General features: G+C 43.9%; 2 protein-coding genes across 12 annotated transcripts in view; both read left to right on the top strand.

Annotated features, from left to right (window-relative positions):
- CARF (calcium responsive transcription factor) overlaps nt 1-7,696 on the top strand; it is a 30,586-nt gene extending 22,890 nt beyond the window's left edge. For 3 of the 10 annotated variants that reach the window (XM_082242367.1, XM_082242359.1, XM_082242364.1), the window contains 5 exons: nt 35-110; nt 1,500-1,557; nt 3,249-3,349; nt 4,575-4,924; nt 6,794-7,694. In XM_082242367.1, the coding sequence (XP_082098493.1) occupies nt 35-110; nt 1,500-1,528 (105 nt within the window). In that variant the 3' untranslated portion in view covers nt 1,529-1,557; nt 3,249-3,349; nt 4,575-4,924; nt 6,794-7,694. Of the gene's footprint in view, nt 1-34; nt 111-1,499; nt 1,558-3,107; nt 3,199-3,248; nt 3,350-4,574; nt 4,925-6,783 lie in introns of all 10 variants that reach the window. The other 7 variants (XM_082242366.1, XM_082242365.1, XM_082242363.1 and 4 more) reach the window with 6 other exon arrangements.
- Nucleotides 7,697-7,999: 303 nt separating this feature from the next.
- CNBD2 (cyclic nucleotide binding domain containing 2) overlaps nt 8,000-23,382 on the top strand; it is a 46,716-nt gene continuing 31,333 nt past the window's right edge. Inside the window, exons 1-2 of one of the 2 annotated variants that reach the window (XM_082242354.1) lie at nt 8,000-8,125; nt 9,452-9,508. In XM_082242354.1, coding sequence (XP_082098480.1) covers nt 9,493-9,508 — 16 coding nt within the window. In that variant the 5' untranslated portion in view covers nt 8,000-8,125; nt 9,452-9,492. Of the gene's footprint in view, nt 8,126-9,451; nt 9,509-15,315; nt 15,720-23,382 lie in introns of those variants that run through there. The other variant, XM_082242352.1, reaches the window with a different exon arrangement.

Below are 23,382 nucleotides of genomic sequence, written 5' to 3'. Positions count from 1 at the left end.
GGTGTCTTTAAATGGCTCTTCTTCCTCTTTTCAGCTTCAATGGACAACAGACAGTGGTAATATTCTTACTGAAACAGTGACTGTTACACTTGCATCTTCACCTACTGAGGGTAGGAGCAAGCTGAAAACATTTATTTGTTGCTGAGTTAATCTTAATGCTATGTAGCCTTTATATAAGTGGTTCCCAAACTCCCCAACTTCTTCAATATCTTGGTGGGCCACTTAGATTTTCCTGTTTGCGGTCACAATTGTAACACACTGTGCTAGATGTTATATGATTTTTAACTGTAATTTTATTACTTATTTTATTTCTTATGTAGTTTTCAAATTTGCATTGCATAGAATTCAAATTGCAAAACAATAAAGAAAACAATTAAAATGCCATTCAAAATCAATAGAAATATTTAATGCAGAAATGCCATGGTCCACCTGAATGAAGACTGCAGGCCATTGTTGATCTGCTAGACCACAGTTTGGGAACCCCTGCTTTAGTTTATCGCTTAACCGTGCCAATTTCAGAGGCAGTTTCAAAGTCTCATTCCTTCACCAATTATTATTATTATTATGGGTTGGGTTTGTTTTTCATCTTACAGTTCATGCGCCTTAAAAGTAAATGCCTTTTTTACAATTTATTGTTTAAATGTTGTCCTATGAATGATTCTTTGTGCACTTCCCTTTGCTGTGGTGTGACGAGCCCTTTGGAAGTGATAGTTGTGAGGGTGGGTAGCAAAAAAATAGCCTGGTACAGGAAGTTGCAGCAAGATCCTTAGGAATGTCCCTAAGCCACGAGGTAGTGGCTCCTTGTGAATGCAAGGAGTCTGAAATACACAGAGGATCACCTATTGACTTATGTATGAAGCAGAGTGCCGTATTACGAGTGTAGAGTTTTCTCCGATATTGGAATGAATTCCTTGGGTGTGTGTTCTGCTCCAGAGCTTAGGACAGTATGCAACTAAATCCTTGCGTTAGTGTAAGGCTTCTCCTCCCTACAAGGTTTGTGGTGGGGGAAGCCAGAACAGATTTAGGGGGAATGCAGCAAAAGGAGAGCGTGCAATTTCTCATATGTTAGTTGGTGACCTAACTGATGCAATGTACAGTGGTGCCCTGCAAGACGAATGCCTCGCAAGACGGAAAACTCGCTAGACGAAAGAGTTTTCCGTTTTGGAGGTGCTTCGCAAAACGAATTTCCTATGGGCTTGCTTCGCAAGACGACAATGTCTTGCGAGTTCCTGCTGGTTTTTTTTCTCCACCCCCCTTTTTCTAAGCCGCTAAGCCACTTATCAGCTGATCTGATCAGCAGATAAGCTGCTAATAGTGCTAATCCGCTAATCCGTCAATGGGCTTGCTTCGCAAGACGAAAAAACCGCTAGACGAAGAGAATCACAGAATGGATTCTTTTCGTCTTGCGAGGCACCACTGTATTGCTTATACCGGTGTATGTATGGCGAATTGCACATTAAGCTGAGCCTTTTTCTGTGTGTGTTTAACTTGTATTTTAGCAACTCTTGAAACGGACCAACTGAACTGAAAAACACATCCCACTCCTGGAACTGGAAGGTAAGAATTTAATTGCTGGCAGCGTAAGAGATCGGTTTTTTGGCCCTAGGGCGCTTAATTTGAAATATGTCCATATATATTCTATTCATCAATTAATTTTTACCCTTCAGGGAGCAGACATACTTATTTGCATATTTTTATAGTAGCTGTTTTTTTATTTATAGCTTGCTTCCAATAATTTGTGACTGCAAGTAACGTAGAGATTCTGGCAATAGTATTTATCTCAGTGAAGCCACAAATTTGCAGCTAGTAAATTTGATCCTAAATGTGTTGTGCTAATACAGTGGTGCCTCGCAAGACGAAATTAATTCGTTCTGCGAGTTTTTCCGTCTTGCGATTTTTCCGTCTTGCGAAGCACGGTTTCCCTGGGTATTAACGGTTTTAAGAAAAAGGAAACAAACTTGCGAAGCAACTCAAAAAACGAAAAACTCTTTCGTCTTGCGTGTTTTTTGTCTTGTGAGGCATTCGTCATGCGAGGTACCACTGTATATCTATTTGAAGTGTTGGTGTAATGAACCCACAAGATGTTGCTGTAGATGTTTTGTGTTCAAAGCCGATTTTGGGGGCGTAATCTCAATTTTGGGGCTAAATCCTAAAAAAAGCTCAACAACTTTGGGTGGTCCTCACGCATGTTCACTTCATCAAATCTAGCCCTCTTTGAAAAAAGTTTGGGCACCCCTGAGGTACAGTAATTGCTGTATTTACTTGAGCCATTGCTTTAGCAGAAACCATGGCAAATGAATGCACGTCAATACAGTACAGTATATGGTATTTATTTAGAGATAAATCAGCATCAGCTACTGCTTTTATTATTTTACAAATTCCTTAAGTGGGCCACTGCCACAAAGCAGAATACAAAACAATAAAACAAACATTTAAATATATTAAATTATTAGTTAAATACAACTAAAAATATCAAATCAAATTATAGCCCTAGCACAGTTAAGGCAGCAGTCCTGTACAAACTTATATGAGTGGAGCTTATGTTCTAAGTAGACATTTATAAAGGTAAAAGGGTAAAGGACCCCTGACCATTAAGTCCAGTTGTGACCGACTCTGGGGTTGCAGCGCTCATCTCACTTTATTGGCCGAGGGAGCCGGCGTACAGCTTCCAGGTCATGTGGCCTGCATGACTAAGCCGCTTCTGGCAAACCAGAGCAGCGCACGGAAACGCCGTTTACCTTCCTGCCGGAGCGGTACCTATTTAGCAGGGACCGAGCAATGGGAGCTCACCCCGTTGTGGGGATTCAAACTGCCGACCTTCTGATCGGCAAGTCCTAGGCTTTGTGGTTTAACCCACAGCGCCACCCGCGTCCCCCACCTTAGACACTAACTAAGTTTGTTATTGGTATGGGCTTTCGTGAGTATGCACACTTCTTCAGATACACGGCTGCCTACCTGTAACTAACCTGTAATGCTAACTGAGAAAAGAGTAAGCAAGTAACTCATTCATTTTCCTGTGATTTAATGTTCAAATACTCACTGTAATAGTCACTCAACTTCCTTTCCTGCTTTCTACTCCCTTGTTTTCTTTCAATATTCCTCTATAGACTACTGACCATTCAACAAAGTACTTTATACTGCATGAGATATATCTGGGGATTTAGTTTGGATGGCTGATTGGATAAGCTTTTATCGAAGGTAAGAAGTGCCCCTGCCCCATGTCACTTTGTCTCTGGTTGTTTTTGTAGGGAGCTCACCAGAGAAAACCATAATCAAAGTGGAATCAAATGGAGCAAAGGAGCTCTTAACTTCAGAGTTACTCCAGCCCATAGTATTTACCCAGCAAAAGGTAACTACGGTTTCTATAACAAGCTGTCAAAAAATTAGTAGTCTGGGATCAGGGAGTTACCTGTACAGCACAGGACCATTGTATTATAGTTTGTGTACAGTGGTACCTCGGGTTAAGTACTTAATTCGTTCCGGAGGTCTGTTCTTAACCTGAAACTGTTCTTAACCTGAAGCACCACTTTAGCTAATGGGGCCTCCTGCTGCTTCTGCGCCACCGCTACGTGATTTCTGTTCTCATCCTGAAGCAAAGTTCTTAACCAGAGGTACTATTTCTGGTTTAGCGGAGTCTGTAACCTGAAGCGTATGTAACCTGAAGCGTATGTAACCCGAGGTACCATTGTATTGGGTTTTTTCTTTAAATATCAGGGGAAATGTGCCCTTCTTTGCAGGAGAAGACAAGTGCATGTCTGAAGGGACACAAGCTGTCTGCTTTATAGATTTCACAATGCAGACTTTGTCCTAGAAGTGACACTTGCACAATTGTGTTCTTCATAGCACCAATCACTCCTCTTGAGGCAGTATCCAGGAACAAAATATTGTGACTTGACTGATGGTAAACTGTGATATTCCTGCAGCATGCATTTCCTTGAAGAAAGACATTTTAGATCCCTACAACGCATGAGTAACTGCACTCAGTAACTGCTGGACACACACTTGTTGGCAACCTCCCGTTTACAGGGAGAGAATTGCAGTTCATACCTACAATTTAGGCATTGCTGGTCTGACACAGTGTGTGTGTGTGTGTGTGCGTGCGTGAGTGCGTGCGTGTGTGTGTTCTGGGTGGGTGGGGGTTTTTTTTGGGGGGGTGATAGTACTACTCCATATATCCTAGTTAGGATTCAGAAATGACCGCTCCCCGCTTAAAACGGGGGGCGCCCTTTGTGTGGACGCGTGCAGCCCCTGGATCTGGAGCGGCTCCATCAGCATAGGCTTGGCTTTGCCTTCCCTCAGGTGGGATACCTGGAGGTCTCCGCCTACCTCAGTCAGTTGTCCAATCCCACCTGGGGGAAGCGTTGCCAAGGAGACCAGGCCAGGTAGGGGAGGGATTACCTGCCCACACAATAGAGGGAGGATCTTACCTGGGAATCCTCACTTGGCCATTCCATATATCCTAGTTAGGATTCAGAAACTACCCAACTTGAAGTTAGTCATGGAACTTCATTTGCTATTTTGCACTTTGGTGGGTGAACGTGTAGACTTTTTAAAACAAACTTTTACTTTTCTAGGGTTTACAGTTGCAATCATTTGATGAAGCAGCAGCCCTTCTGAAGGTGGATAGACAAACATCTCTCCAGCCTGCAAGCCTTACACATTCCACAAGGAGGCACTTAACCATCCGACCTATATTCAATAAGGATAATAACCTTCAAGCAAGTTTCAGCCAAACACAGAACAATGCTACAACATCAGCGCTTGGAGAACAACATGGACCAAATCAAAGGGTTGTGGCTTTGGGTTAGTTTGTAACTGTTGGCAGCATGGGGGATGCTGAAGCTCTTGGAACGAATCAAAGTCTTTTGGGAGATGAGCAGACCGTTCCCGCACAGACGGCAGACAACTGTCCAGCTCTTAGTAAGTACAAATCTCTCTAGGTTGTCAACATGCAAAAAGTTCTACTTCTTAGCTATCTGTTTCATAAGGATGGTTGAGGTGACTGCTAGCTGGTATCTGACAACATTTAATAATGCCGCTTCAGGGGGTGTGCGGGCTTCTCGGAGCATTATATTTTGAGCTCATCTGGTGTATACAGTGGTACCTCGGGTTAAGTACTTAATTCATTCTGGAGGTCCATTCTTAACCTGAAACTGTTCTTAACTTGAAGCACCACTTTAGCTAATGGGGCCTCCCGCTGCTGCCGTGCCACCGGAGCACAATTTCTGTTCTCATCCTGAAGCAAAGTTCTTAACCCAAGGTTAAGAGCCAGTGTGGTGTAGTGGTTAAGAGCGGTAGTCACGTAATCTGGGAAACCGGGTTCGTGTCTCCGCTCCTCCACATGCAGCTGCTGGGTGACCTTGGGCCAGTCACACTTCTGTGAAGTCTCTCAGCCCCACTCACCTCACAGAGTGTTTGTTGTGGGGGAGGAAGGGAAAGGAGAATGTTAGCCGCTTTGAGACTCCTGAAGGGGAGTGAAAGGCGGGATATCAAATCCAAACTCTTCTTCTTCTACTATTTCTGGATTAGCGGAGTCTGTAACCTTAAGCATATGTAACCTGAAGCGTATGTAACCTGAGGTACCACTGTATACACTTTCATGGCAGGTAAACATGCCCGTTGTAGGCTTTGAAACTCTGAATAGTTGCTAAATCCTAAAGCAGAGTCGTACAGAAATATATCACCAAAGAGACTACTCCAGAGTAAGGAGTATGGACAAGCAAACAGATAAATCACAGAAATAAATCACAGAAGGGGTCGTTTTCTTTAATCAACACCCGGAAGCTGTTATGGGTACAACCAATGTTTCTTCCCACAAGGGGCTTAATTGTTGAGCTGCACAATGGAGTCTAGACAATATACGATCAATAGTTTAGACAAGTGGACAAATCTGCCCCTTTGTGCATTTCTCCCATAGGAAGAACAGAAAGAGGCTATGCAGCCTTCTGTTTCTTAGCCTTTCATAACCTTGTATCTATGGTTGAAGGCAAGGTGTTAGCTTTGCAGAGTCTTCAGCCTCAATATTTCACACCATGGAAATTATTGGCTCTGTTGAAGTGTGTTTGAAAGGAATTGCGTCAGCATGATCATGGTTGCAGTGTCTTTCTCCATCCTCAAAAGGAACTCAACACCATAGTTTTTGTGCAGAACTCTACAAAATTACAAATAATGAAGAAGAAACTCTACTGAGAACTTTAAAAATTTAACTTGATTCGTGATTTGTCTTGGTGTGTTGAAGGATGGCATTGTTCATATGTATTCTTTTTTTTTTTTAAAAAAAGATATTTATTAGAGTTTCCAATTTTCATATGTATTCTTGTCTGTATGCAATTAGTGTGAAGGGGGGCGGGTTCCTACTATTTTCCTGCCTTCCCACATATATTACGATTTGCCGCTTCTGCAAGTAGTTTAACTTGCATCCACCAGTTGTTAGAGCAGTACAGCTGTCAAAGGTAAAGTTAAAGGTAAAGGGCCCCCTGACCATTAGGTCCAGTCGTGGCGGACTCTGGGGTTGCGGCGCTCATCTTGCTTTATTGGCCAAGGGAGCTGGCATACAGCTTCCGGGTCATGTGGCCAGCATGACTAAGCCGCTTCTGGTGAAGCAGATCAGCGCACGGAAACGCCGGTTACCTTCCCGCCGGAGCGGTACCTATTTATCTACTTGCACTTTGTGCTTTTGAACTGCTAGGTTGGCAGGAGCAGGGACTGAGCAACGGGAGCTCACCCCGTCGCGGGGATGTCTTAAATCAGTTTTAACTTTAATGCTTTTGTTTCCTTTTTTAGGAGAAGGAAGCAGCAGCAGCAGCTGAAGAAGGGGACACTGTTTGCAGAGGTCAAGAAACAAAAGAACAAGCACTATATCCAGAGATGGAGAAATACAGAGACTTGCAAGCGCCATCTGTGCTTGAGTCTATGAAGGCTGTTGAGAACTTGGAATGAAGATAGGTCAGCTTTTGAGAGGACATTATTTGATGCAGGCTGCTTATGACAATCTGTAATAGACAACTGCTTTGATTTACAGTTGATCTGGTTCACTGCCAGTCCCAGATCGTTCCTCATGTGAAGCTACTAGTATCTTCCTCCTTTGGATGATGTTTCAATACCCAAATGACATGTTATGGTCATATTTGAGAAGACCTTCCGAAATCAGATTGCTGAGGGGATTATTATTATTTTTTAAATATAATTTTGAGCCCAATAATGCCTGCTTTCACTGATTCCTCTCCACCTGGGGACCCTTTAACTTGTCTCAGCACACACAAGGACATTTGCCTCGATAGCAGTAGCAATGGAATTCCAAGAGACATTTATTAATTGAGACCCAGCCAATTAGCAGCTGAAAAGGGGAGAAAACGATTGTCCTTTGGAAAAGAATTGGGTTGCCAGCAAAAAAACCAACTTTTGAACTTGTATGATTAGCTGACATTGTGGAAGAAGGTTTCACCTGATACCTACAATTAACCTTCAGATTTATTGATGGTGTTGTCTTTTCTCATTCTGCACTCCATATACTGAACGGGCAGGCGACCTATGGAGCACAGTGGCTAAAAAGAGCCCTTACATTTGGTGAAGAGTTACTCTTCAGCTGGGGACGCTGGTGGCGCTGTGTGTAAATCCTCAGCGCCTAGGGCTTGCCGATCGCATGGTCGGTGGTTCGAATCCCCGTGGCGGGGTGAGCTCCCGTCTACAGTCCCAGCTCCTGCCCACCTAGCAGTTCGAAAGCACCCCTAAAGTGCAAGTAGATAAATAGGTACCGCTTTCTAGCGGGAAGGTAAACGGCGTTTCCGTGTGCGGCTCTGGCTCGCCAGAGCAGCGATGTCACGCTGGCCACGTGGCCCAGAAGTGTCTCCGGACAGCGCTGGCCCCCAGCCTCTTAAGTGAGATGGGCGCACAACCCTAGAGTCGGACACGACTGGCCCGTACGGGCAGGGGTACCTTTACTCTTCAGCTGATCTCTCTATTCTTACACTGTGCACTTTACCCTTCGCAGAGAAGCAAATGGGATTTAAAGCCTACTGCTAAGTCATGCTCATTCATTTACCATGTGGTAGAACAGACTTCTAAAATCCGTAATGTGTCTTGACTGTTCAAGAAATACATAGCAGTCCCATCTATGAGTTAACGGGTAAGTTGAGCCTTTTGTGATCCCTCCAACCCCCTTCAAGAAAGCTTTAAGAATGCAAAATTGAGCGATCGTTCTAATGTGAAGACTGTCAGTTTATTAATTATTTGTTGAAGTTACATCCTGCCCTTTCTCCTGAAAGTGACTAGGGTAGCAAACTGTTCCACACTTGGGGGGGAGGGACTGTTATAGTTTTAAAAAACCACATTTTATCTGGTGATCTTGGGGTTCCAGCAACAGTATTCTTCAGCTACTAAGTGTCTGGGTAAATAGGAATGTTTTCACATTCCTCCTGAAAGTTAATATTAAGTTAATGATGGAGGCATGCACACATCACTAAGGGGAGCATATGAAAGAAAAGGGGATTTCAGCGTGGGATATTTCAATTATCTTTGTACCAAGCAGAATTCTGATGGCATTATTCATACCTGCAGGGTTAAAAAATGAAAGCACAGAAACGGTGAATTCATGCCATTTTTTTTCCTTTGCACATATAAAGCAGTAGTTGAAATTACCGTATTTTTTGCTCTATAAGACTCACTTTTTCCCTCCTAAAAAGTAAGGGGAAATGTGTGTGCGTCTTATGGAGTGAATGCAGGCTGCGCAGCTATCCCAGAAGCCAGAACAGCAAGAGGGATCTCTGCGCAGCGATCCCTCTTGCTGTTCTGGCTTCTGAGATTCAGAATAATTTTTTTCTTGTTTTCCTCCTCCAAAAACTAGGTGCGTCTTGTGGTCTGGTGCGTCTTATAGAGCGAAAAATACGGTATTTCCTGTGAGCAATTCACACATCTGGGATTGTGTTCCGAATTGTGTCATGACTTGGTTCCCATTGATTTTAACGGGACTTAAGAGCCATTGACTTGTGATCCGACTCAACATTGTGTGCGTGTTACAAATGAAGCCTTTTGTATAAACCTAAACTATTCACGGCTGACAGTTTCTGATGTTTAAACTTGAAGGATCGATAACTTCTTTGAGCTGTAAACAATTTAATCATGTGAATATGGAAATGTTTTCGCTTCTGCGATTTTGAAGACAGGTTTTGTGTTGTACATACTCATTCTATAGTGTTTCATATTAAAATGTAAAGTTGAAGGATTTTTTTTAAACCAACAGGATGACGTTTGTGTTCTGTGTGTGATTAGTGTGTGGCCATAAACATATTCCTGAGGACTTTGGTCTGAGGAAGGTGGCAGAAAACTGTGAGCACTGATTTCCTACTATGCTTTTCCCCTGCTTATAAAATCAATTCTACATATACAAACTTTGTGACATGCTTGCTACTATGTATGCTTCCGTGTAACACATTGCAACTGTATTTTATTAAAGGAAGAACTTGATTTGCCTGAAATCCAAAGCGAAACTGAAGGATGACATTGCTATCCGGCGGATACCCATTATAAAGTTTACTGGGAAGAATATCTTTGGTGATCACTCATAACCCAGTAAGATTGTCTTCCATAAACACGGTTTTAACAATGAGTCTGTAAGTGACTGTGGAGGCCAGTTCTGGATCCACACGTCCATCCACAGTGGAGATATTGGTTCCCGGATGGGAGTTGATCATGGTGTGGCTTTGCCAAGCGTGCCTTCCTCTTAGCACGTTTCTCCCTTGCGTTCTGAGTTTGAGTGTCTTCAAAGTCCATGACACCTTTGGTAAAGGCTGTTCTCCAACTGGAGCGCTTGCAGGCCAGTGTTTCCCAGTTGTCGGTGTTTATACTACATATTTTTAGATTTGCCTTGAGACAGTCTTTAAGCCTCTTTTGTTGACACCAGCATTATGCTTTCCATTTTTAAGTTCGGAATAGAGTACAGTGGTGCCTCTGGATGCGAACAGGATCCGTTCCGGAGCCCTGTTTGCATCCTGAAGCAAACGCAACCCGCCTCTGCGTGGGTCACGATTTGCCGCTTCTGCGCATGCGTGTGACGTCATTTTGTGCGCATGCGCGAGCGGCAAAACCCAGAAGTAACGCGTTCCGTTACTTCCGGGTCGCTGCGGAGTGCAACCCGAAAACACTCAACTGAAGCAACTTTAACCCGAGGTATGACTATAGTTGTTTTGGAAGGTGATAATCAGGCATCTGCACAACATAACCAGTCCAACAAAGTTGATGCTGAAGAAACATTGCTTCAACACTGGTGATCTTTGCTTCATCCAGTACACTGATATTAGTTCACCTGTCTTCCCAAGTGATTTGTAAGATTTTTCAGAGACACTGTTGATGGAATCTTTTGAGAAGCTGTAGATGGTGTTTGTAGGTGGCCCATGTTTCACAAGCATACAGTAAGGTTGGTAGTACAATAGCTTTGTAAACAAGCATTTTGGTTTCCCTGCGAATGTCCCGGTCCTCAAACACACTGCACTTCAATCGGGAGAAAGCCGCACTTTCAGAGCTCAGGCGATGCTGGATTTCGGCATCAATGTTGACCACTCACAGGGAAGAATATCATGAACAATATTCTTCAGTGGTATTAGCACATGGCTATGCCATATTTTTGTCGGATTACAGACTTGTTAAAAGGCCACTATCTTCTCAGTTTCTGCACGGCCAGCTAAGTCTGTGATAATGGTTCTGAACATGCCTGCTTTGAGCATGATTCTGTTTGTGGAAAGGCTGCATACAGTTTTTTTAAACATAATGTTAATAGAGTATGTCCTTTGATAGTAGTATTCCAGTGTATTCTCTTCGTTTGCCAACCGTGCCTCCCTCCAAACTGGGCACACCTATGACATTGAGTTTCATTTTGAGATTCATAATAACCTTAAACCTCCTTAAACATCAAATATCCTTCACAGTGTATGCACAGACTCCTCTACAGACCAGAACCAGACCAGACAGTTCCTTCAGTGCTGTATGAAGGGCCTTGTTCCAAGTCAACAATACACATTTCCTTCTCCTTAATTCTTAAGATTACACGGCAGGCCTAATTTCTCACTGTGTTGGATCTGTTTTGCTTCAGTGAATCTTTTCTTAGTAGACAGCTGTGTCCTTGATGACATGCCCCCCGTCATAATATGTTTGTTACCAGCAGCAATGCTGTTTGTTGCCTCACTTGGTAGAGACAGAAGGGCAAATTTAAGGTCTCATCTCCATTAGATTGTGGCTAATTTGAGGGGAAACTCAAATAGTGGATGGGTTGAAGAGGGAAGAATTTGCCAAACACAAAACTAGCTGAGAATAGAGAGTATAAATAGGAAGAAGCTGGTCCGAATTAAAAACTTCTGATAGTTTCTCAGCACGCATTTTTTGGTGCAACCCTTGGCTTTGCCAAAACAGATGTTTCATTTTAATGAAATAATCCCAAAAGCTGTTAGGTTTCTGTGTGTTGCCACTGTGCAGTCCTTGGAGTCACAAGACTCTGTTTTGCATTCCAGGCATTCAAGGCTGTTGGAAGTCTCACGGAAGACAGGAGACGGATGTGACGTTACTGGTTTCCTGTTCCTTTGTGTTTCAGTTGCTCTCTGCTTTCAAAGAGAGAGCATGTACAGTGGTGCCCCGCAAGACGAACGCCTCGCGAGACGAAAAACTCGCAAGACAAAAGGTTTTTTCGTTTTCGAGTTGCTTCGCAAGACGAATTTCCCTATGGGCTTGCTTCGCAAAATGAAGCTTGCCCCCGCACCCCGGACCTCTTTTGAAGCAAGGGGCGGCGGGGAGAAGATTGCTTCTCCCCGTTGTCAGCCCCGCAATCTCCGGGGACAGAGGGGAAGGTGTGCGCGTGCCTTCCCCTCTGTCCCCGGACCCCTTTTGAACCAAGGGGCGGCAACGGGGAGAAGCGATTCTCCCCGCTGCCCCTTCCCTTGCTTTAAAACAGGTCCCCTCTGTCCCCGGACGGTCTCCATAGGAACGCATTGATTGATTTTCAATGCATTCCTATGGGAAACCGTGCTTCGCAAGACGAAAAACTCGCAAGAAGAAAAAACTTGCGGAACGAATTAATTTCGTCTTGCGAGGCACCACTGTATATCTCTGCTCCACTGTTTGCATACTTAGAAATAAAACGCTCTTTGCATGCAATGTAGCTCATACTATCTCAGCTCCTTCCCTGCGTGCTGGATACTCTGCGTAATGGGGGAATGTGCTTGGAGCCTCATCAAAGGCTCAGGTCGCTAATCCCGTCAGAGGACTCGACCGGAAGAGTCGTTCGGTCGAACGCAAGTCTGACAAAAGCTGGCTTACCAAAGGCAAAAGAGGTGTCTGAAACAGCTGCGATTTCAAACTTGCCACTCAGCTGTCTGAAAATGCTTTTTCCTGGCGCTTGTCGTTCTGCGATTCACTCCCAGAAGATGGTGGTGCCACAGCCTCAAGGCTTCCTTATAAGAAGAGAAAAGCCAAACATTGCTGTAACTTTTTGTCTCCGTATGTGTTGTGTGAAGAGGGAGCCAGCTGGTACCTGCTGTCTACAGCCCTGTCTCTATTTTTAAAAATTATTTTTTATTATAAAATACACACATATTGCGAATATACAAGCATACAAACATACATTCCATACAATCCTTAAATATATACAAACATGCCTACACTCAATCCCACAGATAATTCCTTTTCCCATTACTGTCCTGAGTGAGTGCGCTTGGGGAATGGGAGGTCTGGGTAGCCAGGGGGCGGCTGAGGGAGCCGGGTGGAAGGGACAATGTCCGGAGTGGGGGCTGCTGGGGGTGGGGAGTACCAGACCAGGGTTTGTCATGAGGCCAATAGTGAGGGGAGGCTGGGGGGGGGAGAATATGGATGGCAGCATGTATTTATTTATATATTTAATTGCAACATTCCGTGTATAAGATGACCCCCAATTTCAAACTTTAAAATGTGGGGGGTGGGAATATCGTTTTATACATGGAAAAATATGGTAAGCATATTTAGAGTTACTGTTTTTACACGTTTCGCTGAAATAAGGTAAAGGTAAAGGGACCCCTGACCATTAGGTCCAGTCGTGACCGACTCTGGGGTTGCGGCACTCATCTCACTTTATTGGCCGAGGGAGCTGGCGTACAGCTGGTCATGTGGCCAGCATGACCAAGCCGCTTCGGCGAACCAGAGCAGCTCACGGAAACGCCATTTACCTTCCCACCGGAGCGGTACCTATTTATCTACTTGCACTTTGATGTGCTTTCGAACTGCTAGGTTCGCAGGAGCAGGGACTGAGCAACGGGAGCTCACCCCATCGCGGGATTCGAACCTCCGACCTTCTGATCGGGAAGTCCTAGGCTCTGTGGTTTAACCCACAGCGCCACCCGCATACTTTCTGCCAAATGCAAAGGAAAACAGTAACGTCTGCACAACCAGTTGTAACTATTGAAAGCCTCCTTTAAAATTGCGGTCTGCTTAAAGGCTGTGATTTATGTGCTTCTCCAGCCAAATCCATATATCCCCATATATAGTTTTGAAATAGTTATAGTTGTATAAAACTGGTAGCGGGTTAAGATGCATTTTTTGTTAAATGCCGTTTTTAAAGATAGCAGACAGTCAAAACCGAACAGGTTCTCCAAACTGCATTGCTGACTACCCATGTTTTCTACCTTGTTGAATGGTTCTTGTTTTTAACAGTTGCATGCCGTAAAAAAAAAAGCTGTCAGAAGTGCCTGCCGTCATTTTCTTTCAGCTTAATACAGTCTGAATACAGTGGTACCTCGGGTTAAGTACTTAATTCGTTCCAGAGGTCCATTCTTAACCTGAAACTGTTCTTAACCTGAAGCACCACTTTAGCTAATGGGGCCTCCTGCTGCTGCCGCGCTGCCAGAGCACAATTTCTGTTCTTATCCTGAAGCAAAGTTCTTAACCTGAAGCACTATTTCTGCATTAGCGGAGTCTGTAACCTGAAGTGTATGTAACCTGAAGCGTATGTAACCCGAGGTACCACTGTATGTGAATAAACATACCGGTAACTGATTTTTAAATTTTATTTTAAATGGGGAAAATATGAGGGTGAGGACAGGACTGCATGCAAAGACCTCTCAGTTGCTTTTATCTACTTCATTTTTAAAATAAAATATTACATAGGAAGCTCCCACATTCTGAGGCAGACCACTGTCCCACCCTATTGCCAACTCTACACTGACCTCTCCAATGTGTCACACAGGGAACCTCCCAACACCCCTCTCCCTAGGTGCCAGGACCTGAACCCAGGACCTGAGTGCAAAGTAGATGCTCTGTCACTGAGCTATGGCTGGTTGAATATGTTTGTTGTTGTTGTTTAGTCGTTTAGTCGTGTCTGACTCTTCGTGACTCCATGGACCAGAGCACGGCAGGCACTCCTGTATTTCACTGCCTCCCGCAGTTTATTCAAACTCATGCTGGTAGCTTCGAGAACACTGGCGAACCATCTCGTCCTCTGTCGTCCCCTTCTCCTTGTGCCCTCCATCTTTCCCAGCATCAGGGTCTTTTCCAGGGAGTCTTCTCTTCTCATGAGGTGGCCAAAGTATTGGAGCCTCAGCTTCAGGATCTGTCCTTCCAGTGAACACTCAGGGCTGATTTCCTTCAGAATGGATAGGTTTGATCTTCTTGCAGTCCATGGGACTCTCAAGAGTCTCCTCCAGCACCTTAATTCAAAAGCATCCATTCTTCGGCGATCAGCCTTCTTTATGGTCCAGCTCTCACTTCCATACATCACTACTGGGAAAACCATAGCTTTTACAATACGGGCCTTTGCTGAATATAACAGCTACTAAATGTGTTAGATGCTTGCATAACCAAAAGAAAATTGCTGCTGCCCTTGCATATTTATTATATGAACCACTAATAAATGCCATCTCCAACTCCTTGAAAGATTCCATCAACGGTGTCTCTGAAAATTTGTACACATTGCTGGGGAAGACAGTCAAACTAAAGCTGGAAGAAGCAAAGGTCACCAGTGTCAAAGAAATGATTCTTCAACATCAACTTTGTTGGACTAGTCATGTTGTGCAGATGCCTGATGATCGTCTTCCAAAGCAGCTACTCTATTCCGAACTTAAAAATGGAAAGCATCATGCTGGTGGTCAACAAAAGAGGTTTAAAGACTCTCTCAAGGCAAATCTTTTTAAAAAATGCAGTATAAACACCGAAAACTGGCAAACACTGGACTGCGAGCACTACAATTGGAGAGCAGCCTTTACCAAAAGTTTCATGGACTTTGAAGATGCTCAAACTCAGGACGAAAGGGAGAAACGTGCTAAGAGGAAGGCACGCTTGGCAAATCCTCACCATGATCAACTGCCAGCCAGAAACCAATGTCCCCACTGTGGACGGATGTGCGGATCCAGAATCGGCCTCCACAGTCACTTGCGGACTCACTGTTAAGACCGTGAGTTAATCTTACTCAGCTACAAGTTGTCACCACAGAAGAATGGAAACAGAACACTAGGTGGTGTAAACGTTAGACCCAGGCTCGCAAGACTGCTGTTGTGTTCTCTGCCTCTAGAAAATAGAACGGAATGTGGATTATCTTGAGAGTGCAGTTGCCCGATTCTATAGCCGTTGGTTCTGATTCTGTCACAGAAGGTCTTTTGGTGGGGGAAATCTAAGGGCTCCAAGCGAAGTGACTCCCAGGAAGCCTCTCGCCATGCCTGCAAAGCTCTGGAGAAGAGAACTGTATTCTGCCGGATTGCAGCATATTTGGTTCAGTGAGTGCTGGGGAGCAGGACAGAATGACCTAGTCTCTTCCCTTATTCAGCAGGTGGTGGTGGGGAATATATCTTCCTTGACCTGTTCCTGAAGGTCACATCTATGATCATCCTACATCCTCTTGTTTCACGTCTAACGAAATTCCTTTTTTACAGCTGCTCTCACTTTGATTTCACTGAGATCTTCTCTCCAGTGTTGTGGCTTTGAGAGTGTGATTTCCTACCAACTTTTTATGTATACCCCCTTGTTCTGAAGACGGTCAGGGAGAGTTCTTCGGGTCCTTGTAGCATACCTGCAAACTGAGTTATTTTGGACAGCATTGTGTTTCCAACAATGATTGGGCAGATGCTTCTGGAGTCTGGGTAGGTCCAAAGCAGCACTTGGAGATGATAAACAACAGGCTATCCCCTGTTGTTTATTTCCAACAGCTAGTATTCCGAGAGATAATGTAAAGGTAAAGGGACCCTTGACCATTAGGTCCAGTCGTGGCCGACTCTGGGGCTGCGGTGCTCATCTCGTTTATTGGCCAAGGGAGCCGGCATACAGCTTCCGGGTCATGTGGCCAGCATTACTAAGCCGCTTCTGGTGAACCAGAGCAGCGCACGGAAACACCGTTTACCTTCCTGCCAGCGTGGTACCTATTTATCTACTTGCACTTTGACGTGCTTTCACACTGCTAGGTTGGCAGGAGCAAGGACCGAGCAAAGGGCGCACACCCCGTCACAGGGATTCGAACCGCCGACCTTCTGATGAGCAAGTCCTAGGCTCTGTGGTTTAACCCACAGTGCCACCTGCGTCCCGAGATACATCCTCTCTATTTATAGAGCTTTCCTTTTGACTATCACATAATGATCTTTTTTCTTATATAAACAAAACAGCAGCACCCCCACACAAGCAAGAGAGAAAAGTAGTTGCGAGGGAACTCCAGAGTTTGCAGAATTGCAAAAAACGTTTAGGGGAAATTCTCCCCCCCTCAATTTTGGGAACCAAAAGCAAAAGCAAAAACAAGGCAACCCATTGGAATGTTCGCTGGATACAGAATGCTGACTGACAGTTCTGAGAAACAAAAAACCGGTCTAGAGAGAGAATAGAGTGGTGCATCCTGAACAGAAGCACTTCATGCTGCAATATTTTGTTGCAGAAGTTTGCTTTTCATAGCTAATAGCCATTGAGCCTTGTCTCTTAGCATTGGTGCAGCTGGTATATTTATATCACACTCTTTCCCATGTAAAAATAAAGTCAGGTGTTTGTTTGTTTGTTTGTTTGTTTGTTTAAAAAAGCATAGCAGCAGTGGTGTGTATTGATGCTCAATGATGCCAAGGGTGGGCATATTCCAAGCTTGCAATTGCCACTTTCTTTTTCATTCGCCAGGGGCATGTGCGGAGGAGTAAAGGCATGGGTAACCCAAGCAAGGGCAGGGGTTTCAAATGCATGCAACTGTCACTCTTTTGGGTGGCAGGATCTAGAATCAATCTAGATTGAAAGCAGCATGCTGAGCACTTCCTGTTTGACTGGCATGGCAAACAGCTGTCCCATAACAGCGGAGCCCTTTTGTGTGGATAACGAGGATGATATGGGAGTAGTTATCCTCCCCCCAAAACCCCAGGGCCGGGGAGGAGGAAGCAGCCCTCCCTCAGATCATCCAATACCTGCCACCTGTCCAGAAAGAATGCGGGGGGCAGGGGGCGCTGGGTGCAATACACATGGGGACGCGAGTGGCGCTGTGGTGCAAACCACAGAGCCTAGGGCTTGCCGATCAGAAGGTCAGCGGTTTGAATCCCCATGACGGGGTGAGCTCCCATTGCTCGGTCCCTGCTCCTGCCAACCTAGCAGTTCGAAAGTACGCCAAAGTGCAAGTAGATAAATAGGTACCACTCCGGCAGGAAGGTAAACGGCGTTTCCATGCGCTGCTCTGGTTTGCCAGAAGTGGCTTAGTCATGCTGGCCACATGACCCAGAAGCTGCATGCCAGCTCCCTCGGCCAGTAAAGTGAGATGAGTGCTGCAACCCTAGAGTCGGCCACGACTGGACCTAATGGTCAGGGGTCCCTTTACCTTTACAGGCATCATACTGGCTAACCCCTGCTAAGCTCAAAACAATACACTTTTGTGCTACAAATGAGTTAGTGTGTATGCAGCTTCGGACTCACAACTTTGCCTTCAGGCAATTGTTTTGCAGCAGTAGCAAATGCATTTAGCTCCACAAATTACCTACCGTTAGCTGCCATGCTCACTGCTACATCAAGTCCACTGGCCATTGGCCACCACTGCATTTAAGCAATTCATATAAACTATTCAAAGAGCTTCTGGGAGGCTTTCCATCCCAAATCTCCCAGTCAGAGTCTACAGGGAATAATAAAATGGGCTGAACCTACAAAGAGAAAGTGTTTAATGTGAAGTTATATGAGCCTTAGGGACGCGGGTGGCGCTGTGGGTTAAGCCACAGAGCCTAGGACTTGCCGATCAGAAGGTTGGCGGTTTGAATCCCCGTGACGGGGTGAGCTCCCGTTGCTCAGTCCCTGCTCCTGCCAACCTAGCAGTTTGAAAGCACGTCAAAGTGCAAGTAGATAAATAGGTACCACTCTGGTGGGAAGGTAAACAGCGTTTCCGTGCACTGCTCTGGTTCGCCAGAAGCGGCTTAGTCATGCTGGCCACATGACCCGGAAGCTGTACGCCGGCTCCCTCGGCCAATAAAGCGAGATGAGCGCTGCAACCCCAGAGTCGGTCACAACTGGACCTAATGGTCAGGGGTCCTTTTACCTTTACTATATGAGCCTTGATAAGGCTATAGTGCTTGCATGTCCACATTTGCTAGGCCATGGGTAGGGAAACTAAGGCACAGGGGTCAGATCCGGCCCAATCGCCTGCTCAATCCGGCCCATGGATGGTCCAGGAATCAGTATGTTTTTACATGTGGGGTGTTACTTTCCCAACCTCTCTTATTGGACTGACCACAGGATTTCTGCCCCGGGCAGTCTGAAAAATCTGCTTGGACATTACCAAATCTCGAGGGGAGTGTCTAACTCTGCCTGGATACTGGGCTCTTTTTGGGTTTACTTTTGCTTGGGTTTACTTCTACTTTTTGAGTTTACCTCGTTGGGTTATTGCTGACAACTCCTGCCGACGACTGTGGTTAACGGGGGGGTTGAAAAGGGAAGGAAGTAAAGGTAGGGGGGAAGTGAAACTGAAGGGGGAGTGAGATTTGGAGATGACGGGAAGGGATGGAAAAGAGTGGAAGAAAGGGGGAGGGACCCCGGGAGAAAGAAAGATGTCACGGCAGGAGGAAATTAAAGATTTAGATAATCTGTGGGTCAAAATAAAGGAGGAGTTCAAGCAAAATGTATTATATATGGAAAACAAATTAGGAGAGGTCCAGGAGATGATCGACAAAAAGATAGAGGGAGCAGTGGGTGAACTCTCAGCCAAAATCCAAGATCTCTCAGTAAAGTCCAAAATGATCGAGGAATCTAACAAAAAGCTGCAGAAAGAGATGAGGGAACAAAAAAAGGAGACAGTGAAAGTAAAAGAAGAACTGGGAGAGCTAAGCATCTCTCAAGATAGGATTTGGGATAACCCAGCCATGGCTGATATGCGGTTAAAACAGCTCCATCTTAAATTTAGGGGAGTAGCAGAGGGAAGAAATGAAGACATCAGAGGGAAAATGATAAAAGAACTCTCCAACTGGTTAAATTTAAGGGAAGAAGAGGTGGCAGCTACTGTAGATAATGTATATAGAATGACTAGGCCCATTCATTTGAGAGCGAGCAAATTCTTGGGAGATTGCCTGGTGATCTTCAATTCTTTGGAAATGAAAAATTTAATTTTGAGAAAGAGCTACAACAATAGACTAAGAATTGACGGAAGGCCTATTATTATTTATAAAGAAATACCGGTCAGGCTACTTCGTAAAAGAGAAGGATATAAACAAGTGGTAGCAGCTTTGAAGAGAAATGAGATTCCATTTCGCTGGGAATTTCTGGAGGGGATTAGCTTCTTCTATAAAGAGAAAAAATTCAGATTGCTGGACAGACAGGAGGCAGATAAGTTTCTGAGAAGATATGAAAAAGAGCTGGGAAAGACAGAGAATAGACTAAGGAATAGGCTGGAAAAAGAGGATGGAGAGATAAGGAATAGATATGAGGAAGAGAGGGGTGTAGAGGAGGAGGCAGTGGAATCAGACGAAGATGGCGAGGAGACCGCAGTGGGAGCGGAGGCGGTAGAAGAGGGGGAGCTCTCAGGAAACAAAGGAGAGAGATTATAGTTTGTGAATACGGTTAAAGGTTTAGAAGCAGACAAAGGTAAATCATAACACACTCACTGAAATTTTTATCCTGGAATGTAAACGGGTTGAACGAGAAAGTTAAAAGGAATAAAATTGAGAAAGTTTTGAAAAATAAGAGGTATGATGTAATTTGCTTTCAGGAAACTCATATTGCTAAAAAGCACAAACATATCCTGGTGAATAAAAAATTAGGGGTAGACTTTATTAACTCTGATGCTAGGAAAAAAAGAGTAGTAATATATGTTAAAGAGAAATGGGAACCGACTCTGATCTGTAAGGATGAGGAAGGAAGAATTCTAGGGATCCAATTAAAATTCCGGGGGGAAAAATTAATGTCGTGACGGTATACGCTCCGAATACAAACAGAGCAGAGTTCTTCGTGAAACTTGAAAGTATGTTATTAGAACTGGATACCCACAAATTAATTTTGCTTGGGGATATGAACGGCGTCCCAGCGCCGGATCTGGATAGGAGTACAGAGAAGGGAAAACTGAACAGAGGAAAATTGCCGAAATCATTTAGTGACATGGAAGAAAATTTAGACCTAATTGACATCTGGAGACACCAAAACCCTACCTCTAAACAGTTTACTCATTATTCCGAACCCCATCAGAGCTGGGGTAGAATAGATCAGATCTGGATGACAAGAACACTCTCTATGAGAGTTAAGAAATGTGAGATTCATCCTAGGACACTATCAGATCATTGCGCTCTAGATATGGAAATAAAAAGTGAAGCGAAGGGACAATATAGATGGAGGATGTGTGAGAATCTATTTGATAGTGAAGAGGTGAGGGGGAAAATTAAAGGTACTCTAAAAGAATATTTAGATTTAAACCTGAATAAAGAAACCCCTATAGATGTAGTCTGGGACGCCAGTAAGGCGGTTCTGAGGGGTCTCTTAATACAACAAAATAATCACAGGAGAAAGGTAAGGGAGCGTAAGAAAGAGGAGATCCTCTCCCAATTGAGAAATTACGAGAAAAAATTAATTAAAAACCCAACAGACGAAGCTGCTAATCGAGCCTCCAAGGTGTTACAATCTCAATACTCAGCAGTATTAAATCAGGAGATAGAGTGGAAAATTAAATTTACAAAACAAAAGTATTTTGAGTCGGCAAATAAAATGGGGAAGTTACTTGCCTGGCAGCTAAGAAAAAGAAAGAAACAAAATGTGATAAATAAAATAATACTGGAGGATAATATCATAGAAGATCCAGAGGAAATAGAAAACAGGTTTACCCAATTCTTTGAAAAGCTATATGAAAAAGGAGGGGAAAACAGTGCAGAGATTAAAAATTATTTGGAACAAAATGAAAATAAATATATATTAGAAGAGGATAGAATACAATTGAATAGGGAGATCACAGTAAATGAGATTAAGGAGGCCATTAGCAGAATGAAGACCGGGAAAGCCCCCGGGCCGGACGGTCTGTCCGCAAAATACTACAAAACATTAGAAGAACACCTAGCCCCGGTTTTAAAAGACGTGATCAATAACATCTTTCAGGGGGGGAAGATCCCGGCCTCGTGGAAGGAGGCTTATATAACTTTTATTCCAAAAACAGAGAAAGAAAAAACAGATATAAAAAATTACAGGCCAATCTCTTTGCTTAATAACGATTATAAGATCTTTGCCGACATTATGGCTGGTAGACTTAAGAAGCTTTTAATGAAATATATACACAAAGATCAAGTTGGCTTCCTCCCAAACAGACACCAGAAAGAAAATGTTCGCCACATATTAAACATCATTGAATACTTAGATATGAGAATAGATGTCCCTGCAGCACTAGTCTTTATAGATGCCGAAAAGGCCTTCGACAATGTCTCATGGGAATTTTTATTACAATGTTTGGGTAAGGCAGGCATTGAAGGTCCTTATATGAAAGGTATCAGGGCAATATACTCAGAACAACAGGCTAGGCTGATTATAAATGACAATCTGACGAAATCGTTCAAGATCAAGAAGGGCACAAGGCAGGGTTGCCCACTGTCCCCCCTGTTATTTATAATGGTTTTAGAAGTAATTGCAAACAGAATAAGGGAGGCAGTGAATGTGAGGGGGATAAAAATTGGGAAGAAAGAATTTAAGCTGAAGGCCTATGCTGACGACCTGGTTCTGTCTGTGGAGAACCCAGTGGATAGTGCAAGCAGAGTGGTTGAACTCTTGGAGGATTTTGGTAGGCTGTCCGGTTTCAGATTAAACAGGAAGAAAACAAAAATCCTAACAAAGAATATGACAGAACAGGAGAAAATTCAACTGGAGGAAAAGATTGGCATTAAAACTGTGAATAAAGTAAAATATCTGGGAATCTGGCTCTCACCTAAAAATATAAACCTGGTTGAGGACAATTATAGTAAGGTGTGGCAGGATATTAAAAAGGACTTAGATACCTGGCACAGATTAAAACTCTCATGGACAGGGAGGATGTCTGCCATCAAGATGTGCATCCTCCCGAGATTATTATTCCTCTTTCAAAACATTCCGATAATTAAAGGCATCTCCCTCCTTAAGATCTGGCAAAAAACCCTGACCAAGTTTATTTGGCAGGGGAAGAGGGCCAGAGTAAAGTTGAAATATCTAACAGACTTAAGAGAAAGGTGCGGATTCGCAGTCCCGAATATTAGGCTGTACTATGAAGCAGCCTGTATTTGTTGGATAAAGGAGTGGGCCACCCTCAGAAATACAGACCTCTTAGATTTAGAGGGTTTTAATATTAGATTCGGGTGGCATGCCTACCTATGGCAAGAGAAAGGGGAGGTCCACAGAGGATTTTCTAATCATATAATCAGAGGCCCATTATTGGAAGTGTGGAAGAGATATAAAAAACTGATTGAGAAAGGCTTCCCCTGGTGGCTCTCCCCAACCAACATCATTAAAATAAAAAAAAAAAAATATGGCGGACGAAAGATGCACGTATGAGGATCTTTTAGAAAAGACAGAAATAGGATGGAGGGTGAAGCCTTATGAGGAACTGAAAGACAAAATAAAAGAATGGCTCCACTTTCATCAGATTAACGCTTTATGGGGTGAGCATAAGAGATTGGGTATGAATGAAAAAAAATCGAGGTTTCAGGTTGAAATTCTGGAAAGTAATGATAAACTCCTTTCAAAAATGTATAAACAATTATTGGAATGGGACACCAAGGAAGATCGGGTGAAGGGGGTTATGGTAAAATGGGAGAAAGACCTCGGTCATAACATAGATTATAACAAATGGCAAACACTCTGGACGAAAGGCGTAAAATTTACAGCTTGCGTAGCCCTGCGGGAAAAATTAGAGAAAATGGTGTACCGCTGGTACTTGACCCCAGCAAAGCTAGGAAAAATGTATAAAACTGTTGATAACACCTGCTGGAGATGTAGAGACAAGGTTGG

This window comes from Podarcis vaucheri (genome assembly GCF_965113315.1).
Source record: "Podarcis vaucheri genome assembly, contig: SUPER_1_unloc_1, whole genome shotgun sequence".
NCBI classification, from domain to species: domain Eukaryota; kingdom Metazoa; phylum Chordata; class Lepidosauria; order Squamata; family Lacertidae; genus Podarcis; species Podarcis vaucheri.
This window is presented reverse-complemented; position numbering and strand designations above follow the sequence as displayed.